This window comes from Coregonus clupeaformis, chromosome 13, assembly GCF_020615455.1.
Source record: "Coregonus clupeaformis isolate EN_2021a chromosome 13, ASM2061545v1, whole genome shotgun sequence".
NCBI lineage: Eukaryota > Metazoa > Chordata > Actinopteri > Salmoniformes > Salmonidae > Coregonus > Coregonus clupeaformis.
In genome coordinates this window covers 7,336,994-7,358,554 of record NC_059204.1, presented here as the reverse complement: position 1 = coordinate 7,358,554, position 21,561 = coordinate 7,336,994, and the positions used below count along the sequence as shown (strand labels likewise).

Sequence of the window (21,561 nt, the reverse complement as noted above, 5' to 3'; positions counted from 1 at the left end):
ATTGCCTGTGGTCCCGCTACAGTAAGAAAGAGAGCAACCTTACATTCATCCGGCTCCTTTGTAACTCCAATGGCAGACATATACAGCAAAAAAAAACGCTTCCTAAATGTTTTTCCAATTCGCGTCCACATTCCCATCCAGGCTCAAAGCCTCTGGTGGCTTGATTAACATCCATTGCACTTCCATAAACTCCAACATTCACAGAAAAAAAACACGATTTCCTGGTACCATGGCATGACTTTTGTGGGTTACAGCGAGCAAAGACGACCATCACCACCAATCATAGTTAACACGTTTTTTAAATGTTATTCTGCCACTGCCACACATATACCACAGGTGTTGTAAAAAGAGTGTTGTAACAATCACTCAGAACCACATCAATTCAAATAGGACTTCCTGGATATATATAAACCAGGTCTCTCCAACCCTGTTCCTGGAGAGACATCCTCCTGTAGGTTTTACTCCAACCCCAGTTGTAACAAACCTGATTCAGCCTATCAACCAGCTACTCGGGGGCGCTAGATCAGGGTTTCCCGAACTCTGTCCTGGAGTTTGGCCGGTGTAGGCCGTCATTGTAAATAAGACTTTGTTCATAACTGACTTGTCTAGTAAAATAAAGGTTAAATTAATTTTTTTTTTTTTAATATTCATCCCACAGGTTTGTCCCAGAGTAGTGCGGAGGTAAATGGGTCTCTGGGAACGATTCAAACCGTGGGGAACTTCCTCACGCTGAGGCTGGACAGCCAAGCGGGATTATGGGAAATCAGTGTGAAATCAACTGCGCCCTACTCTCTGAAGGTCGTAGGTGAGTGCGACGACATTGCCTTTTCTGGAGGGTATATTACATAGAAATTAAGCATGTTAGCAATCATTTGTAATAGCGTGTTAACGTGGTGTTTCGTTGGCAGGTTAAGTGTGTGGGTAACACATTGTTACAGAGTACTTACAACTGTTTGCGGTTTACACAATTTCAGAGATTATGCTAATAAACACAAGTGTGATGACTCTTTCCAGGTCAGAGCGCCATCGACTTCCTGTTTGACTTTGTGGAGGTGTCCCAGGGTCCTCATCCAGGCTTCGCTGTTTTAGAGTCCCGTCCTCAAGCTGGTGAGACAGGATTTAAAGAAACAGTTTGAGCACAGTGATACAGGGTGGATATTTACAGGGGGCACCAAAATGCTGTCTATGTCTGTCAGTTCCTCCATCGTGGTTCCTAACACTGACATTGATTTAACATTCGTAACTTTTTTTTTGGTTCTTTACTGACAGGTTTCTAGCCCAGCATTTAAGTATAATGTGATTTGCTACTTATACATTGGCTACCTCCTAACCTCCACATTTCTCCGCCCCAGGTGGCAACGCCACCCTGCTGGTGTCGGTGACGGGGAGTGACTCTGTGAGGCTGAGGGAGGTGGCCCTGGTCGAGGCCTCGGGGTCAGGGGAGGTCAATGGAACCTTGGAATCAGTCGGCAGCGGGGACTTCCTGGTTACCATGGACAGAATCCCAGCGGGGGAGTTTGTTGTGCGTCTGAGAGGAGAGAACAGTGCCACCACCAGGGGCAACACCAGACAGCTTCCAGAGACAATCCTCCACCCACCTCAGAGCCTCCACTGTTATGGTGACGGTGAGTGCCAAGGTCAAAGGTGAAGAATCAGAGTTGTTGAAGTTGCCCCTAAGACACTGGGTCTGGTAATTTTCTAATTTTACCCTGTGATGGTTAGTGTTTGGGAGGTATCCTGGGGAAACTTGTAGCCTACCAATCTTGAGTAGTGAGTACACAGAGCTCCATATTCAGATAAATGAATGACTGCAGTAGGCAGAACATTCTGTTGTGTTCTGTCTGGTTTCAGGCTGAGGCAGAATGTTCTGTTGTGTTCTGTCTGGTTTCAGGCTGAGGCAGAACGTTTTGTTGTGTTCTGTCTGGTTTCAGGCTGAGGCAGAACATTATGTTGTGTTCTGTCTGGTTTCAGGCTGAGGCAGAACATTCTGTTGTGTTCTGTCTGGTTTCAGGCTGAGGCAGAACATTCTGTTGTGTTCTGTCTGGTTTCAGGCTGAGGCAGAATATTCTGTTGTGTTCTGTCTGGTTCAGGCTGAGGCAGAACATTCTGTTGTGTTCTGTCTGGTTCAGGCTGAGGCAGAACATTATGTTGTGTTCTGTCTGGTTTCAGGCTGAGGCAGAACATTCTGTTGTGTTCTGTCTGGTTTCAGGCTGAGGCAGAACATTCTGTTGTGTTCTGTCTGGTTCAGGCTGAGGCAGAATATTCTGTTGTGTTCTGTCTGGTTTCAGGCTGAGGCAGAACATTCTGTTGTGTTCTGTCTGGTTTCAGGCTGAGGCAGAACATTCTGTTGTTTTCTGTCTGGTTTCAGGCTGAGGCAGAATATTCTGTTGTGTTCTGTCTGGTTTCAGGCTGAGGCAGAACGTTCTGCTGTGTTCTGTCTGGTTTCAGGCTGAGGCAGAATGTTCTGTTGTGTTCTGTCTGGTTTCAGGCTGAGGCAGAACATTCTGTTGTGTTCTGTCTGGTTTCAGGCTGAGGCAGAATATTCTGTTGTGTTCTGTCTGGTTTCAGGCTGAGGCAGAATATTCTGTTGTGTTTTGTCTGGTTTCAGGCTGAGGCAGAACATTCTGTTGTGTTTTGTCTGGTTTCAGGCTGAGGCAGAACATTCTGTTGTGTTCTGTCTGGTTTCAGGCTGAGGCAGAATATTCTGTTGTGTTCTGTCTGGTTTCAGGCTGAGGCAGAACGTGACCTGGAGCCTGGAATACCCTTTTCACTGCTGTTCACCGTGACAACCAACGGGACAGGCGGATCCTTCACCATCCGGGCCACAAACGACCGGGGGTTCAAATCCTCTTCCCCTACAAACCTGAAGCTAGTGACCGGGGTCAGTGCCAACGGCACAGTGACCCTCACGGCGCCCGCCAACACCGCGTCGGGCACGGACGTCACCCTGACCATCGAGGCTGAGTCTCCCGGGGCCACCGACACCAACTACGCTGTCCTGCGCCTGTCCGTCGTTTCACCGGTAACTCTGAGGAACACAGGGTGTTTCGTTTATGTGTTGGTCTTTTCTCTGTTCTTGGTGTAGTGGTAGAAATTAAAGTAGCCTGGTCGCAGATCTGTTTGTGCCAACATTCCACTCCTTGTCATGACAAGGAGTAGCAAGGAGTGGAATGATAGCGCAAACAGATTGGTACCCAGGCTAGAATTACAGCAGGGATTAATAGGAAAAGTCATTGTCACCGCACTCATGTCTTTCCTCCAGGGTTAACGTTGTAAATGTTTGTAATGTCTTTTTAGATCTGTGTCGGAATCCAGTTAGACTAGCTGGTGACATGGCATCAGCTAATGGGGATCCTAATAAAAAATTGTAATTCTTTCCCTCCCCTGCAGGTGACAGATTTCACCCGTCCGGTGTGCAAGGTGGTCAGCGTAACGGCTAATTGTTCTGACGACTGCAGCCTGTCCATGTGGAAGCTCTCTGCCAACCTGACGGATGGCAACGGGACGGGCATCGAGCGCGTCACTCTGCGCCAGGGCAACGGAACACTCAACACCAGCACGGTGGCGGGGCGCGGGGAATTGGACCGTGACTCTGGCAGCCTACAGCGCTTCCTGCTGTTCCCCGGAGGTAGAACTGGTGGCGGTGGACGGCGCGGGGAACGTGGGAACCTGTTTCAGGTCCATCAGAGTGACAGTGGATACCACTGTCCAGCCACCAGTCACCAATGTCACCAGTGTCACCAATGTCACCAGTGTCACCAGTGTCACCAGTGCTATCACTCAGAACAGCATCACCATGACTACAGCTAAGGTTGGCACCACCGCGAGCAGGGGGCCATCTTCTATCCGTCTCTTCCCATCTCTGTTTCATCATGTTGGTCTCTGTCACAGTCGTTTTGAGCCGCTAGGTAGTTAGTGTCACGGTGTCACTACTGGTCTTGAAAGATGTTTAATCATATTCAATAGTTTCTCTGTTATAATACTGCCTGGTAACTTTCCATAATTGTGTAGATTCTAATAGATGCCATTTAGCAGACGTGTTTAACCAAAGTGACTTACAGCAATGCGTGCATACATTTCATGTACGGGTGGTCCCGGGAATTGAACCCACTACTCTGGTATTGCAAGGGCCGTCCTTTACCAACTGAGCTACAGAGATCAGCTTGACTAACCTGTGCCCCGACACATTGACTCTGTACTGGTACCCCCCTGTACTGGTATATAGAATCGCTGCTGTTATTTTACTGCTGCTCTTTAATGATTTGTTATTCCTATTTTTTACTTAACACTTATTTTTCTTAAAGCTGCATTGTTGGTTAAGGGCTTGTAAGTAAGCATTTCACTGTAAGGTCTACACACCTGTTGCATCCGGCGCATGTGACAAATACAATTTGATTTGATTTGATACAGCTTCGTGTCTTTTCGATGGAGCTCCTATCACCTGTGCTGAGTGTATCATAGCAAAGTGCCAAGGCAGTCTCTACTTCCTGATGTTGTGGGTGTAGTTTGGACTATCTATAGGGCACAGGAACCCTGTGCGTGAACAGAGATTGAAGCGCATGTGCTGGTTTAGATTAATATGCATATGGTATTGATAAGTAATCATACGTAATCATAACGTATGTTGATACCACTGTCATTTCTTATTGGTCTATAGCCATAAAGACTGGCATTATTAGGTATCAATAAGACGCTCTACTTCCTAATGTTCTCCGCTTAGTTGTTCTTGTCACTTGTATGACCTCTTGTGTGACCTGTTATCTGTAAATGTTGATTCTCTTTTGTGACGTCAGTCCTCGATAATGTGAGACAAATTCCTACAAAGGCCAATAAAGTGAACTGAAGAAGTAAACAAGTCGTTTTAATTGGCCCATATACTTCATAGATCTTCTAATTATTTGTGTGAACTATCCCTACAGGCTAATTGCAGCAAGTGGCCGGTGCTGCGTTTGTCGCCCTCTACCGGCACTACGTGTGGGTGCATGCAGTACATCTCAGCACAACACTTGGTCTGGAGACGCACGCAGCTGTCGAGGCGAAGGAGGACAGATGATAGTTTGTGACCGAGTGGCAGTTTCCGTTGTGTCACCGACTGACTGACCGAGTTGCACATGGATTTTGTCGGCCTGATACCCTCGCCCAGGATAGTTTAGGAAATGGCTGCCAAATTGTGACCGCAGTCTTGTAGGAAAGCCAATTGTATTGGCCCATATGGGTTATCCGTTTATATATATATATATATATTAGGCATATCTGACGGTTAATAGAAGACTATAGTTCACAGTCACGGCAGGTCGTCTACGTTTTAATGTAATCCACTATCCCACTGTCCCTCTTTAGGCGCTTGTATAGAACAGCCTGGCGCGCGACCACCTGACCCCCGGCGCGCGGTCCCAGCGCAATCTATAGCTCTTTCACCCTCACGCGAGAGATAGCCCGACACCGACAGGGCTCTTTCGAAAATAGACAGGACCCCCCCACCCCCCCACCCACTTCTCTCCCTATAGGGGTGAAATTATTAGTCTACTGTGTCAGGTTTCCAGGTGTGTGTGTCCATACGCGATCATGGAGATCGGTTTCATTGTACTATTTGGGATGGTTAGGCCCTCTCCCCAGAGGGGTAAGGGGTAGGGCTGGGGGGTGGGGTGGGAAGGGACAGTTTGGCATGTCTATATTAGGAAAGTGACCATGTCATTCTTTCACTCTGTCTCGAGAGCCATGCCATGCGCCAGGGCAGAGCACTGAAAATAAGAGTTCTAATCTAATTCCTATCGGAACACACAGACAGACAGACAGACAGACAGACAGACAGACAGACAGACAGACAGACAGACAGACAGGCAGGCAGGCAGGCAGGCAGGCAGACAGACAGACTGACTGGAACATTACAGACAAACAGAACTTGTCTGTACTGTAATGGAACTAGTTTAATGCACTGATTGTAAGTCGCTCTGGATACGAGCGTTTGCTAGGTGACTACATTTTGAATGTAATGTAAATTCAACTTTTATTTCTGGGATATTAACAAACAAGAAAGCTGTGCATTACTATATTTTAACTTTGAACGGTTTGTTTATAAAGAGTAGGCCTACCTTATTACAGTGTTACAAACTGTTTAATAAGAAGACAAATGTCCCTAAAGATAGCAGTAAAAACTATTCTTGTTTAAAGAGAACTTCTTGTGATGGAGTTGGGTAACTAAGAGTGTGGTCCTCTGTAGCTCAGCTGGTAGAGCATGGCGCTTGTAACGCCAGGGTAGTGGGTTCGATCCCCGGGACCACCCATACCCTACGTAAAAATGTATGCACGCATGACTGTAAGTCGCTTTGCGTCTGCTAAGTGGCATATTATTATCATGCCTTTGTAGAGTAGACATGTTCTGTAACCATAGTGTTCACCAGCATAGTTTCTATTAGGGTTGAATGGCTGGAACCCGGTTACCGAGATTTACTGCCCAAAACCACTCCCTTTTCGCGGGATAAATAACTGTGAGGAAGCGGTAAATTATATATATGAACAGCATGGCGTGAAATGGAATTGTTAAATGATATGCAATGTCTAAATCTGGCTTCTCTATGGCCTCTGCATGATGATTCAATGCCCACGGTGGGGACAGACAGCCCATCTCGGTATGGAGTGCAGTTCACAATGCATGTAGACCTTTCATCTCATCATGGTACCAATGCATGTAGAACTTTCATCTCATCATGGTACCAATGCATGTAGACCTTTCATCTCATCATGGTACCAATGCATGTAGACCTTTCATCTCATCATGGTACCAATGCATGTAGACCGATCATCTCATCATGGTACCAATGCATGTAGACCTATCATCTCATCATGGTAGCTTTTTTTCTTGTGACAGGTAGGTCTACATTTGCTGCAGCGTAGCCTATGCTACAGTAATATAAAGATCTAATGCGTGTCAAATTTAACCATCTCCATCTGGCTTTCGGGGGTCACCTTGTTTTTTAATTGTAAAGATTATAGTTTTTTTAATTGCAGCTGCAGAGTTTTAAACTGCAGAGTTTTAAAACTGCATATCACTCGAATATCGTTGCTTTAAATCAGTGCACGCACTAGCACTCTGGCAGTCTTTCTCTCTCTCCATCAACTCCATTCAAATTGCATCCAAAATAGATCATCCTGTTCTAGATTGATATATAGCCCTATATATTGATGTCCTAGCCTACCTCTTTCAGGTAATAAATTCAATGCAGCATTAGCCTTATATTTAGCGAATTAATTATGCGTTATGCATAATAAGCTTCTAACTTATAGCCTTGCACTATAAGCAAGCACCTGTGCTCCGCTGGCCTCCTTAAAAAACGCTCCTTAGCTCAATTTTTTTGTTTTGTTGCATTTCTTATACCAAAAGACTATTCGAAGAGGGAGGCAAGCTCTTTTTTGCCGAATATTAAATACAGCAGCCAATAGAAAACAGTGGTAGTTTGAAGGATGAGTGTAGTTTGAAAGACGAGCGAACGTGCGACGGCGGTACACCATAGCAGTTATTTATTCAGACCCATAACCATTCAATCTTCGTGAAGAGAAGCGAAAGCCTTCTGCATCTAATTCTAGTCCAATATTACTCAAGGATGTCATTTAGAATGAAGATAAGGACAACAAAAGTGATTTAATTTAACTGTTGAGAGCGAGGAAGGAATGAAGCAACAATAGAGAGAGAGGAGGTAGGCTAATAACATCAGGGGAAATATTATGAAAGGTGTATATGCATCAGCCTACTAATTATACAAATAGGCCCTATTATATTTCAAAATTAAAATCTAATTCGCTAGCCTATACTTGTAACTTTGTAGGCCACATGTGCTGCACCAGAATCACATGTTCTCTTATGCTTTATCATGGTTTGAATATAATATAGTATAATACAACACAGTACAGTAATACCGTATAATACAACACAGTACAGTAATACAGTATAATACAACACAGTACAGTAATACCGTATAATACAACACAGTACAGTAATATAGTATAATACAACACAGTACAGTAATACAGTTCACACTCAAAAAGATTAGCCTACTGGAGCTAGTTTCATTTATTTACCCAAGAGAGCATATAGCTAACTACATCTATGGGCTTTTATATAGCTAGCTACATCTATGGGCTTTTATATAGCTAGCTACATCTATGGGCTTTTATATTGCTAGCTACATCTATGGGCTTTTATATAGCTAGCTACATCTATGGGCTTTTATATAGCTAGCTACATCTATGGGCTTTTATATAGCTAGCTACATCTATGGGCTTTTATATAGCTAGCTACATCTATGGGCTTTTATATAGCTAGCTACATCTATGGGCTTTTATATAGCTAGCTACATCTATGGGCTTTTATGTTTTTATGTTGTGCATAATGTGCAGTAGACTATATTATATATGTATTGGATAACAGTACAATCATTTGGCTTTTTTTGGGCTTGGGCTCATTAAATGTTGTTATTGTAGGGCTCATGAAATGTATTTAATATATGGGTCATCAGGCTCAGGTTTGAATTTTAAGGCAGATCAAAGCGCTAATCAAATCTAGACATATTTATATGCTTTATAATGCTTTCGAATGACACTTCTGGTTTTGGTGAGAAATACAGAGTTACCCGGGAGAAAAGTGATTTATTCTCGGGATGGAACATTTGTAAAATACCGGGAAAATATTCAACCCTAGTTTCTATTCATTCAAAAGTTTGTCCAAGAACAAATCAGTAATATCAGTATCAGAACAGTTAATAAAGTACTTTAATATCATATCTTATCTCAACTTATTCTATCAGTGTTTCCCAACCCTGCTCCTCCAGTACCCCCAACAGTGTTTCCCAACCCTGCTCCTCCAGTACCCCCAACAGTGTTTCCCAACCCTGCTCCTCCAGTACCTCCAACAGTGTTTCCCAACCCTGCTCCTCCAGTACCTCCAACAGTGTTTCCCAACCCTGCTCCTCCAGTACCCCCAACAGTGTTTCCCAACCCTGCTCCTCCAGTACCCCCAACAGTGTTTCCCAACCCTGCTCCTCCAGTACCCCCAACAGTGTTTCCCAACCCTGCTCCTCCAGTACCCCCAACAGTGTTTCCCAACCCTGCTCCTCCAGTACCACCAACAGTGTTTCCCAACCCTGCTCCTCCAGTACCCCCAACAGTGTTTCCCAACCCTGCTCCTCCAGTACCCCATCAGTGTTTCCCAACCGTGCTCCTCCAGTACCTCCTCCAGTGTTTCCCCACCCTGCTCCTCCAGTACCTCCTCCAGTGTTTCCCAACCCTGCTCCTCCAGTACCTCCAACAGTGTTTCCCAACCCTGCTCCTCCAGTACCCCCAACAGTGTTTCCCAACCCTGCTCCTCCAGTACCTCCAACAGTGTTTCCCAACCCTGCTCCTCCAGTACCTCCAACAGTGTTTCCCAACCCTGCTCCTCCAGTACCTCCAACAGTGTTTCCCAACCCTGCTCCTCCAGTACCCCCAACAGTGTTTCCCAACCCTGCTCCTCCAGTACCCCCAACAGTGTTTCCCAACCCTGCTCCTCCAGTACCCCCAACAGTGTTTCCCAACCCTGCTCCTCCAGTACCCCCAACAGTGTTTCCCAACCCTGCTCCTCCAGTACCTCCAACAGTGTTTCCCAACCCTGCTCCTCCAGTACCCCCAACAGTGTTTCCCCACCCTGCTCCTCCAGTACCTCCAACAGTGTTTCCCCACCCTGGTCCTCCAGTACCCCCAACAGTGTTTCCTCACCCTGGTCCTCCAGTACCTCCAACAGTGTTTCCCAACCCTGCTCCTCCAGTACCTCCAACAGTGTTTCCCAACCCTGCTCCTCCAGTACCCCCAACAGTGTTTCCCCACCCTGCTCCTCCAGTACCTCCAACAGTGTTTCCCCACCCTGGTCCTCCAGTACCCCCAACAGTGTTTCCCTCACCCTGGTCCTCCAGTACCTCCAACAGTGTTTCCCAACCCTGCTCCTCCAGTACCTCCAACAGTGTTTCCCCACCCTGCTCCTCCAGTACCCCCAACAGTGTTTCCCAACCCTGCTCCTCCAGTGTTTCACAACCCTGCTCCTCCAGTACCCCCAACAGTGTTTCCCAACCCTGCTCCTCCAGTACCCCCAACAGTGTTTCCCAACCCTGCTCCTAATCCCGGTCCCTGTTGCTAGAGTAGTGACTTCAACTAGCTTTGTCTGCCACCTATTGGAAAGGAATGGTAACTACACTGGGCAGCTAGTTGAATCAAAGGAGACTTTAAAAATATATGTCATTTACATGGTAGTGGAAACAGATAAAAGAAACAGGATTACAAAAATACATAGTCAATTACAGGGTAATTAAGGTGTTTGTAAAAGCCTTTGCCTCATGCACAAGATCAATAGACAAACAACAGCAGCATACCTTAAAGGTGCAATCAGCAGTTACTACATCCATTTCTGCACTTATAAATTAATGATATGTAACCATTGATTCTTGAATAATCTAATTTATAAATGCCTCATGAGCTTAGTTCAATTGTCGTACCTGATCAGAACCCCAAATATAAGCTTGTTTTACTCCAACATTTGTAAACAAAGAAAATGTAAACAAACACTATATACAGTTGAAGTCGGAAGTTTACCTTAGACAAAATACATTTAAACTCAGTTTTTCACAATTCCTGACATTTAATCCTAGTAAAAATTCCCTGTTTTAGGATCACCACTTTATTTTAAGAATGTGAAATGTCAGAATAATAGTAGAGAGAATGATTTATTTAAGCTTTTATTTATTTCATCATATTCCCAGTGGGTCAGAAGTTTACATACACTCAATTAGTATTTGGTAGCATTGCCTTTAAATTGATTAACTTGGGTCAAACGTTTCGGGTAGCCTTCCACAAGCTTCCCACAATGAGTTGCGTGAATTTTGGCCCATTCCTCCTGACAGAGCTGGTGTAACTGAGTCAGGTTTGTAGGCCTCCTTGCTCACACACGCTTTTTCAGTTCTGCCCACACATTTTCTATAGGTTTGAGGTCAGGGCTTTGTGATGGCCACTCCAATACCTTGACTTTGTTGTCCTTAAGCCATTTTGCCACAACTTTGGAAATATACTTGGGGTCATTGTCCATTTGGAAGAACCATTTGCGACCAAGCTTTAACTTCCTGACTGATGTCTTGAGATATTGTTTCAATATCTCCACCTAATTTTCCTTCCTCATGATGCCATCTATTTTGTGAAGTGCACCAGTCCCTCCTGCAGCAAAGCACCCCCCACAGCATGATGCTGCCACCCCCGTGCTTCACGGTTGGGATGGTGTTCTTCGGTTTGCAAGCATTCCCCTTTTTTCCTCCAAACATAACGATGGTCATTATGGCCAAACAGTTCTATTTTTGTTTCATCAGACCAGAGGACATTTCTCCAAAAAGTACGATCTCTGTCCCCATGTGCAGTTGCAAACCGTAGTCTGGCTTTTTATGGCGGTTTTGTAGCAGTTGCTTCTTCCTTGCTGAGCGGCCTTTCAGGTTATGTCGATATAGGACTCGTTTTACTGTGGATATAGATACTTTTGTACCTGTTTCCTCCAGCATCTTCACAGGGTCCTTTGCTGTTGTTCTGGGATTGATTTGCACTTTTCGCACCAAAGTACGTTCATCTCTAGGAGACAGAACGCGTCTCCTTCCTGAGTGGTCCCATGGTGTTTATACTTGCGTACTATTGTTTGTACAGATGAACGTGGTACCTTCAGGCATTTGGAAATTGCTCCCAAGGATGAACCAGACTTGTGGAGGCTGATTTCTTTTGATTTTCCCATGATGTCAAGCAAAGAGGCACTGAGTTTGAAGGTAGGCCTTGAAATACATCCACAGGTACACCTTCAATTGACTCAAATGATGTCAATTAGCCTATCCAAAGCTTCTAAAGCCATGACATCATTTTCTGGAATTTTCCAAGCTGTTTAAAGGCACAGTCAAATTAGTGTATGTAAACTTCTGACCAACTGGAATTGTGAAACAGTGAATTATAAGTGAAATAATCTGTCTGTAAACAATTGTGGGAAAAATTACTTGTGTCATGCACAAAGTAGATGTCCTAACCGAATTGCCAAAACTATAGTTTGTTAACAAGAAATGTGTGGAGTGGTTGAAAAACAAGTTTTAATGACTCCAACCTAAGTGTATGTAAACTTCCGACTTCAACTGTATTTCGGATCTTGCACACACTCTTCCATATTATCTCTTGGCACTGTGATGATTGTGATTCTGAGCTCTCAGGTTCATACAGCGAGTCCTGGTCTTCACTCAACTCACTCTCCGTCAGCTCCGTCTGTGGCGGATAGAACTAACATGGATTTGCATGCACCTCCTCTGCCTCCTCCTGCACAGTCTCCTCCAGGATGAAAACCTCCTCTGCCTCCTCCTGCACAGTCTCCTCCAGGGTGAAAACCTCCTCTGCCTCCTCCTGCACAGTCTCCTCCAGGATGAAAACCTTCTCAGGGATGAAGATGTCCTCCTGAACACAAACAAACGTTTTGTTAAGACAACTGAACCCAAATATATTGGTTGGCGTTAACAAGCTATCTGTCTTGTATGCTATGTCACACACACACACACACACACACACACACACACACACACACACACACACACACACACACAGGGACATTTATTTTTCAGCAAACATTAGCTATGTCAACTTCAGTCTAGCTAAATGAGGTGGAGCTCACAAAACATTCCAAAGACAAATCTGTTAACAAAATGTATTACAGTACTTTATCTTAGGTGGAAGATAGCTGGAGTAACTACCTAATAACAGACCTACACAGAGAAACTGTGTTGCAATATTAGTTGCAGTTGAGTTGCTTCCTAACGTTAGTTGCTGGGGGGGTGTTACACAAAACACTTCAGACGCAATTAGCTAGTTACCTTCAACTAGTGTTGCAACAAAGTAGTCCAGTGTCTAACGCTAGCCTCGTCCAACAACAGTCATGACTCATGACCGGTTAACGTTACCTCAGGCTCCATTGACTCGTGTCGCCTCAGTCTGGCTTTTGCTTGACTCCGAAGTCAGCGATATTGATGATGGTCGGTCGGCGCTGACCATAGCTCAAATAAACCTTGTTGACGATCAAAATACTAAATATAGAGGTGTTATGTTAAATGCACATGTTTAAGATTAGTGGATTGAATGCGTGCGTCTCTTTGCTTAGATTTACTCCCTAAAGTGTTTCCATTCCCCTTTAATAAAGAGCAGTGATACTATCAAGAGCAGTGATACTATCAAGAGCAGTGATACTATCAAGAGCAGTGTGTGGGTTTCTTCTTTTTTCTCATATACACTGAAGAAAAATATAAACACAACAATTAAGGATTTTACTGAGTTACAGTTCATATAAGGAAATCAGTCAATTGAAATAAATTAATTTTACCCTAATCTATGGATTTCACATGACTGGGAAAACCGATATGCATCTGTTGGTCACAGATACCTTAAAAGATAGGTAGGGGCGTGGATCAGTATCTGCTGTGACCACAATTTGCCTCATGCAACGCGACACATCGCCTTCGCATAGAGTTGATCAGGCTGTTGATTGTGGCCTGTGGAATGTTACCCCACTCCTCTTCAATGGCTGTACGAAGTTGCTGGATATTGGTCAATCCAGAGCATCCCAAACATGCTCAATGGGTAGTGACGTGTGGTGAGTATGAAGGCCATAGAAGAACTGGGACATTTTCAGCTTCCTGGAATTGTGTACAGATCCATGCGACATGGGGCCGTATATTATAATGCTGAAACATGAGGTGATGGTGGCGGATGAATGGCACGACAATGGGCCTCAGGATCTCGTCAAAGTATCTCTGTGCATTAAAATTGCCATCGATAAAATGCAATTTTGTTCATTGTCCGTAGCTTATGCCTGCCCATACCATAACCCCAGCATGGGGCACTCTGCTCACAACGTTGACATCAGCAAACCGCTCGGCCACACGACGCCATACACACTGTTTGCCAACTGCCCGGTACAGTTGAAACCGGGATTCATCTGAGAAGAGCACACTTCTCCAGCGTGCGAGTGCCCATCGAAGGTGAGCATTTGCCAACTGAATTTGGTTACGACACTGAACTGCAGTCAGGTCAAGACCTTGGTGAGGATGACGAGCACGCAGATGAGCTTCCCTGAGATGGTTTCTGACAGTTTTTGCAGAAATTCTTCAGTTGTGCAGAACCACAGTTTCATCAGCTGTCCAGGTGGCTGGTCTCAGGCGATCCAGTAGGTGAAGAAGTCGGATGTGGAGGTCCTGGGCTGGCGTGGTTATTCAACTTAGTTTGTTGTCCGTAGCTTATGTCTGCCCATACCATAACCCTACCCCCACCATGGGGCACTCTGTTCACAACGTTGACATCAGCAAACCGCTCACCCACACAACGCCATACACGTGGTCTGCGGTTGTGAGGCAGGTTGCACGTACTGCCAAATTCTCTAAAACGACGTTGGAGGGGGCTTATAGTAGAGAAATGAACATTAAATGTTCTAACAACAGCTCTGGTGGACATTCCTGCAGTCAGCATGCCAATTGCACGCTCCCTCAAAACTTGAGAAATCTGTGGCATTGTGTTGTGACAAAAATTCACATTTCAGAGTGGCCTTTTATTGTCCCCAGCACAAGGTGCACCTGTGTAATGATCATGCTGTTTAATCAGCTTCCTGATATGCCACACCTGTCAGGTGGATGGATTATCTTGGCAAATGAGAAATGCTCACTAACAGGGATGCAAAAAAAATGTGCACAAAATCTGAGCAAAATAAGCTTTTCGTACGTATGGAAAATGTTTTATTTCAGCTCATGAAACATTGGACCAACATTTTACATGTTCATATTTTTGTTAGGTATACATTACAGAAGACTGAAATATAACAAAACCGTTTGACATAGAAACACCAGATTTTCAGTGGGTATTTTTGAAATAATGTTTATTAATTATGAAATTATGAAAAATATGAATAACATTCCACCCATGAGGCCACTAGGTCATTCGACTACAGGAAAGGGCTACCCAATCCTGTGAACGGGTTAGGCAACTCCGGTGTCTATACTATACTAAACAGCAAAGTTAGATAAGATGTGCTGCTTTGTAAATGTCATTCCTGTTCATCATGTTAAGTTTATACACTATACATTTCATTTCTCCTTGAATATTTTTTGCACATGACATATTCTAATATACATTTCACAACATTATTATTTACCTATCCCAACATTGGGATATGCATAAGCACTTTAGGAACTCATACACTTGTGTAAGCCTCATTAACGCTGTTCAACCTTAACATGTGATGACAATACAACAGAACAGATGATGACATTTCCTCTCACAGGTGACCAAAAATAACTATCTGAAAGCCACGCAACTAGTCTTCTGATCTGACCCGCTGGGTCATATCTCAATAACCCGGCATCAATAACCCAGCACCCAGCATCAATAACCCAGCAGTTTTTAAAGAACAATCCAACTAAGTGACCCAACGCCTGCAACCCAGCAGTTGGGTCAACCAAACAACCCATCATGTCTTTTTAGAGTGTAGCTTCTCAATGGAGGAGGTGAGATCAGTCACATGATTCAAGTTGTATTTGTATTTTGTATGGATTCATACCACTTCTCTTGGTCAATAAGTATTTCCAAAAATTATTGAATGATTGATTAAATGATTGATTGATGGAAATTGTATATATCTGAGATTGTCAATCTCTCACTCCCTCTTTCTCTCTCTCTCATTCCCTCTTTCTCTCTTACCCTCTCTCACTCAACTTTATCTCTCCCCCCCCGACCCCTCCCTCCCTTGTTTCTATAGCGATGAGTCGCAGCATCGTACGACAGAGTAAGTTCCGGCACGTCTTCGGCCAGGCGGTGAAGACGGAGCAGGGCTACGATGACATACGCGTTTCCAAGGTGACGTGGGACAGCTCGTTCTGTGCCGTCAACCCAAAGTTCCTGGCCGTCATCGTGGAGTCCAGTGGGGGCGGAGCCTTGCTCGTCCTGCCCCTCTCTAAGGTCGGTCAGCCCTTAAAAGGAGCAATCCGGCAGTTGAAACAATAACAAAGCAGTAACCCTGCCACTTCTTTTGGTAAACAGCTGAGGGATGGGTCTGGAGGTCGGGGGTATCTGTTTTTGACCTTTACCTGTATTTTCTTAACTTATCCTGAAAGCATTCTATTGGCTGAAAGACAGTCATCCATGGTTCGATTTGTTTCAAAAGCCACTACTAATACTATCTTACCTCTATTGCCACTGCTAACCAAATGGGAGTGATAGGGCAAACTCACAATATTCAAAAATGTGTGACCCATTGAAATCAACTCAATGACAGGGGGTCATGATTCAACCAGAACAGAATGTGCTAACATCGCACTGCACTTGACTTTTAAAGGTAATCGATGTTTTAACCGATATCCGTGTCATTTACAGCGAATGTGATCTCTGCTAAAGTCATGGAAATTGCCTGTAGTGGTCAAGTGCAGTGCGATGCACCGTATGTAGGTTTGTTTGAATCCCAGCCTTGGTTTGAAGTTACTTAGAGATGATTTAACCCAATATTTTGAACATGATAAGCTTTCTGTGTTAAGGGTTGGACAGTTGAGTTTGACAGTTGACAGGTAAAAACTATACATACTTTAGGTAGCTGATCTACAGTGGACTTCTATGGTCCTAGCTGGGTCTGAGGCCTCAGTGGGTTTATGTTGAGAATGTCAGAGTGGTGTGTTACCTTTCCCTGGTCCAGCTGATCTGCCTGAAGGAAACAGAGTTGATACTGTGGACACGATTTAGGTCAATTCAAAAGATATATTCAGTCAATGTTGTGATTATGTGTGAGAGTACACCTCTAATGTCTGTGTGTGTGAGTGTGTACAGTAAGCTCTACCCCCCTGAGCCTCACCTTTCACCCCTATAGGGGTCTTCTCTCTTGGGCCAGAAGTGTTTGCTTCGTGCACCAGAGCAAAGTTCTGCACCTTCCACAGGGACACAGAAACAATAGAACTGCACACCTTCCACAGGGAATACAGAAACAATAGAACTGCACCTGTTTCTTCCCACAGGGAACACAGAAACAATATAACTGCACCTGTTTCTTTCCACAGGGACACAGAAACAATAGAACTGCACCTGTTTCTTCCCACAGGGAACACAGAAACAATAGAACTGCACCTGTTTCTTTCCACAGGGAATACAGAAACAATAGAACTGCACCTGTTTCTTCCCACAGGGAACACAGAAACAATAGAACTGCACCTGTTGCTTTCCACAGGGAACACATAAACAATAGAACTGCACCTGTTTCTTTCCACAGGGAACACAGAAACAATAGAACTGCACCTGTTTCTTTCCACAGGGAACACAGAAACAATAGAACTGCACCTGTTTCTTTCCACAGGGAACACAGAAACAATAGAACTGCACCTGTTTCTTCCCACAGGGACACAAAAACAATAGAACTGCACCTGTTTCTTCCCACAGGGACACAAAAACAATAGAACTGCACCTGTTTCTTTCCACAGGGAACACAGAAACAATAGAACTCACCTGTTTCTTTCCACAGGGACACAGAAACAATAGAACTGCACCTGTTTCTTCCCACAGGGAACACAGAAACAATAGAACTGCACCTGTTTCTTTCCACAGGGAACACAGAAACAATAGAACTGCACCTGTTTCTTTCCACAGGGAACACAGAAACAACATAATTGCACCTGTTTCTTTCCACAGGGAACACAGAAACAATATAACTGCACCTGTTTCTTCCCACAGGGAACACAGAAACAATATAACTGCACCTGTTTCTTTCCACAGGGACACGGAAACAATAGAACTGCACCTGTTTCTTTCCACAGGGAACACAGAAACAATAGAACTGCGCCTGTTTCTTTCCACAGGGAACACAGAAACAATAGAACTGCACCTGTTTCTTCCCACAGGGAAAACAGAAACAATAGAACTGCACCTGTTTCTTTCCACAGGGAACACAGAAACAATAGAACTGCACCTGTTTCTTCCCACAAGGACACAGAAACAATAGAACTGCACCTGTTTCTTTCCACAGAGAACACATAAACAATAGAACTGCACCTGTTTCTTTCCACAGGGAACACAGAAACAATAGAACTGCACCTGTTTCTTTCCACAGGGAACACAGAAACAATAGAACTGCACCTGTTTCTTTCCAAAGGGAACACAGAAACAATAGAACTGCACCTGTTTCTTTCCACAGGGAACACAGAAACAATAGAACTACCGGAAGAACAAATATGTTAACAGGAAATATGTATAGCTAGATAAGAATATATAGATAAGTACAGATAGATTTTACATTACATTTTAGTCATTTAGCAGACGCTCTTATCCAGAGCGACATACAGTTAGTGAGTGCATACATTTTTATATACTGGAATCGAACCCACAACCCTGGCGTTGCAAATGCCATGCTCTACCAACTGAGCTACCTTAGACCACTGCGCCACTCGGGAGGACAAGTATAGATAGATAAGTATAGATAGATAAGTATAGATAGATAAGTATAGATAGATAAGTATAGATAGATTAGTATAGCTTAATAAGTATAGATAGATAAGTATAGATAGATAAGTATAGATAGATAAGTATAGATAGATTAGTATAGCTTAATAAGTATAGATAGATAAGTATAGATAGATTAGTATAGCTTAATAAGTATAGATAGATAAGTATAGATATCCCCTCTAAAACATAACAGCTGGTAACTTTGCACCTGGTGCGAAACCGAACGCTTAGTCTGATCTTACGTAAACTGCTCTCTCTCTCTCTCCGGGTTACACTCACTGACTGGAGAGGATTGTTCCTACAACCAACGCAAGGCTCAGACTAACTAACCACCTGTTTAGTAAAACCTGCCAAGACATTTCCTTAGAGATCAGATTCTCGGAGGATTTAGTTCTAGACTGGCGAGATAAGAGCTGCCATTCATTCGAGGCGTAATTAGCCGTTTATTTTAGCTTTAGCTTTATCGCAAAACATTGATGAAGGCCATCTTGCTGTGAAAACATTTTTTTGTCATTTAGTAGACGCTCTTATCCAGAGCGACTTACAGTTGGTGCATTCATCTCAAGGTAGCTAGGTAGGAAATCCACATGTCACCGTCATAGTAAGTAAAATTCTTCCTCAATAAAGCTGCTAAATATAAGCAGAAACGCTAAATAATAAATGTATTGCATCAAAGCAATAGAACGTCATGCTACCGTCTTTTTCTTTCCATGCTGGCATTTGTAACAGGGTGCGTTTGTAACAGGGTGCGTTTGTAACAGGCTGCGTTTGTAACAGGGTGCGTTTGTAACAGGCTGCGTTTGTAACAGGGTGCGTTTGTAACAGGGTGTGTTTGTAACAGGCTGCGTTTGTAACAGGGTGCGTTTGTAACAGGGTGTGTTTTTAACAGGCTGCGTTTGTAACAGGCTGCATTTGTAATAGTCTGCGTTTGTAACAGGCTGCGTTTGTAACAGGGTGTGTTTGTAACAGGCTGCGTTTGTAACAGGGTGCGTTTGTAACAGGGTGCGTTTGTAACAGGGTGCGTTTGTAATAGGCTGCGTTTGTAACAGGGTGTGTTTGTAATAGGCTGCGTTTGTAACAGGGTGTGTTTGTAACAGGGTGCGTTTGTAACAGGGTGTGTTTGTAACAGGCTGCGTTTGTAACAGGCTGCATTTGTAATAGTCTGCGTTTGTAACAGGGTGTGTTTGTAACAGGGTGCGATTGTAACAGGCTTTTTCTTTGTAACAGGGTGTGTTTGTAACAGGGTGTGTTTGTAACAGGGTGCATTTGTAACAGGGTGTGTTTGTAACAGGCTGCGTTTGTAACAGGGTGTGTTTGTAACAGGCTGCGTTTGTAACAGGGTGTGTTTGTAACAGGGTGTGTTTGTAACAGGGTGTGTTTGTAAAAGGCTGCGTTTGTAACAGGGTGTGTTTGTAACAGGGTGTGTTTGTAACAGGGTGTGTTTGTAACAGGCTGCGTTTGTAACAGGCTGCGTTTGTAACAGGGTGCGTTTGTAACAGGGTGCGTTTGTAACAGGCTGCGTTTGTAACAGGGTGTGTTTGTAACAGGGTGTGTTTGATGAGCCCCCTGATGGGAGAGCATAATATACAAGGAAATTCTCAAAGCTGCTAATGAGAACCTTTACGACCTTTTTACCTAGCCGGTGGGGATTCCGGTGGGGTACACCCACCCAGGTAGTGGCAGTGCTGGCAACACTGGCTGCAGTAACCCATGGGGAGGGGGTCACACTCGGACAATCAGAGAGGGGGTTTATCATTGTGGCCCAGGTGGCACAAAATAATCAAAGGTCTGACCGCATGGAGATGCTTGGGAAAATGGTTACAACAGGGGATCAGAGTGTTTGTGTCTCAGGTGAAGAGGGTGGATCTGATCTCCATCACCTAGGACTTGACATAGATTAAGTATATTAATCAAATCTCACATTGTTATCAATTTCTGCTCAATCTGCATGCATTCTCAATCAGCTTTAACTGTATGTGCACTCGTAAATCAAGTTATTTCTCGAGTTGGGCTCTGGGAGGGAGGGTATGAGATGGACCGCGGGGATTATTTGCTAGGATAATAATTGCTTGTCAATGAATTAAGTGTAATACAATGGCAATCCGGGTTATATGTTGGAATCCTACGCGTGAACTGCCGACATTATTACGCATATTAATTGATAATGATGGAAAATAGGATATGCATAATAAAAAAAAATATATATATATATACTCTATTATAATATTGGAAATGCTTTTGGCGGTTAATCTGCTTCTGTTTTGTGGGTGCCACTGTGTGCTGTTTTCGATGGATGGGTCCTGGCCTCTCGGGGCCTTAGGGATACGGAGGGACGTGGGTGGGATGCTGATCACTGGGATGACGGCTCAACTTGGGATGGGGAGGGGCTTTAGCGGGGGAATTAGTGGAGAACAATTGAAGGGTTACTCCGTAGCAATGCAAATATCACGGTACAGCTATATGGACACTCAATCATTACGCTATTTTTATTGGTAAATTTACAAACATATATAATGATAAATAGACTTGAAACTTGTATCTCATTATGGTGTATGGTGAAATAAGTATAGCCAGTTATAATTGTAATGGCTTAGCTGATAATAACAAAAGAAGAACAATATTTACATGGCTCAAAGAGAAGGAATATAATATCTATTGTATACAGGAAACTCATTCAACAATTCGAGATGAAGTAGCGTGGAAAAAGAATGGGGGGGGGGGGGAATATACTTCTCCCATTGGGCAAAGAAATTCAAAAGGGGTGATGATATTAATTAATAGTAATTTCGATCCGAATGTGCAAATTGTCCAAATAGATACGCAAGGTAGATGGATTATTTTAAATATGTTATTGGACCATAAACACATATGGCTCATTAACCTTTACGGACCAAATAATGATGATCCACAATTCTTTGACAATATATATAATAAATTATCAAGCCTGCAAGCAACTCAAGACAATATTATTATAGTGGGGGATTATAATACTGTTTTAAATAGCTCAATGGACCG

At 43.8% G+C, this 21,561-nt stretch overlaps 1 protein-coding gene across 2 annotated transcripts in view; it reads left to right on the top strand.

The window, feature by feature from the left end:
* Nucleotides 1-1,770: 1,770 nt before the first annotated feature.
* The window catches only part of LOC123492170 (coronin-6-like), a 103,655-nt gene continuing 83,864 nt past the window's right edge, over nucleotides 1,771-21,561 (top strand). For both annotated transcript variants that reach the window (XM_045224206.1, XM_045224205.1), the window contains exons 1-2: nucleotides 1,771-1,774; nucleotides 15,827-16,026. In XM_045224206.1, coding sequence (XP_045080141.1) covers nucleotides 15,829-16,026 — 198 coding nt within the window. In that variant the 5' untranslated portion in view covers nucleotides 1,771-1,774; nucleotides 15,827-15,828. The remainder of the gene's footprint in view (nucleotides 1,775-15,826; nucleotides 16,027-21,561) is intronic.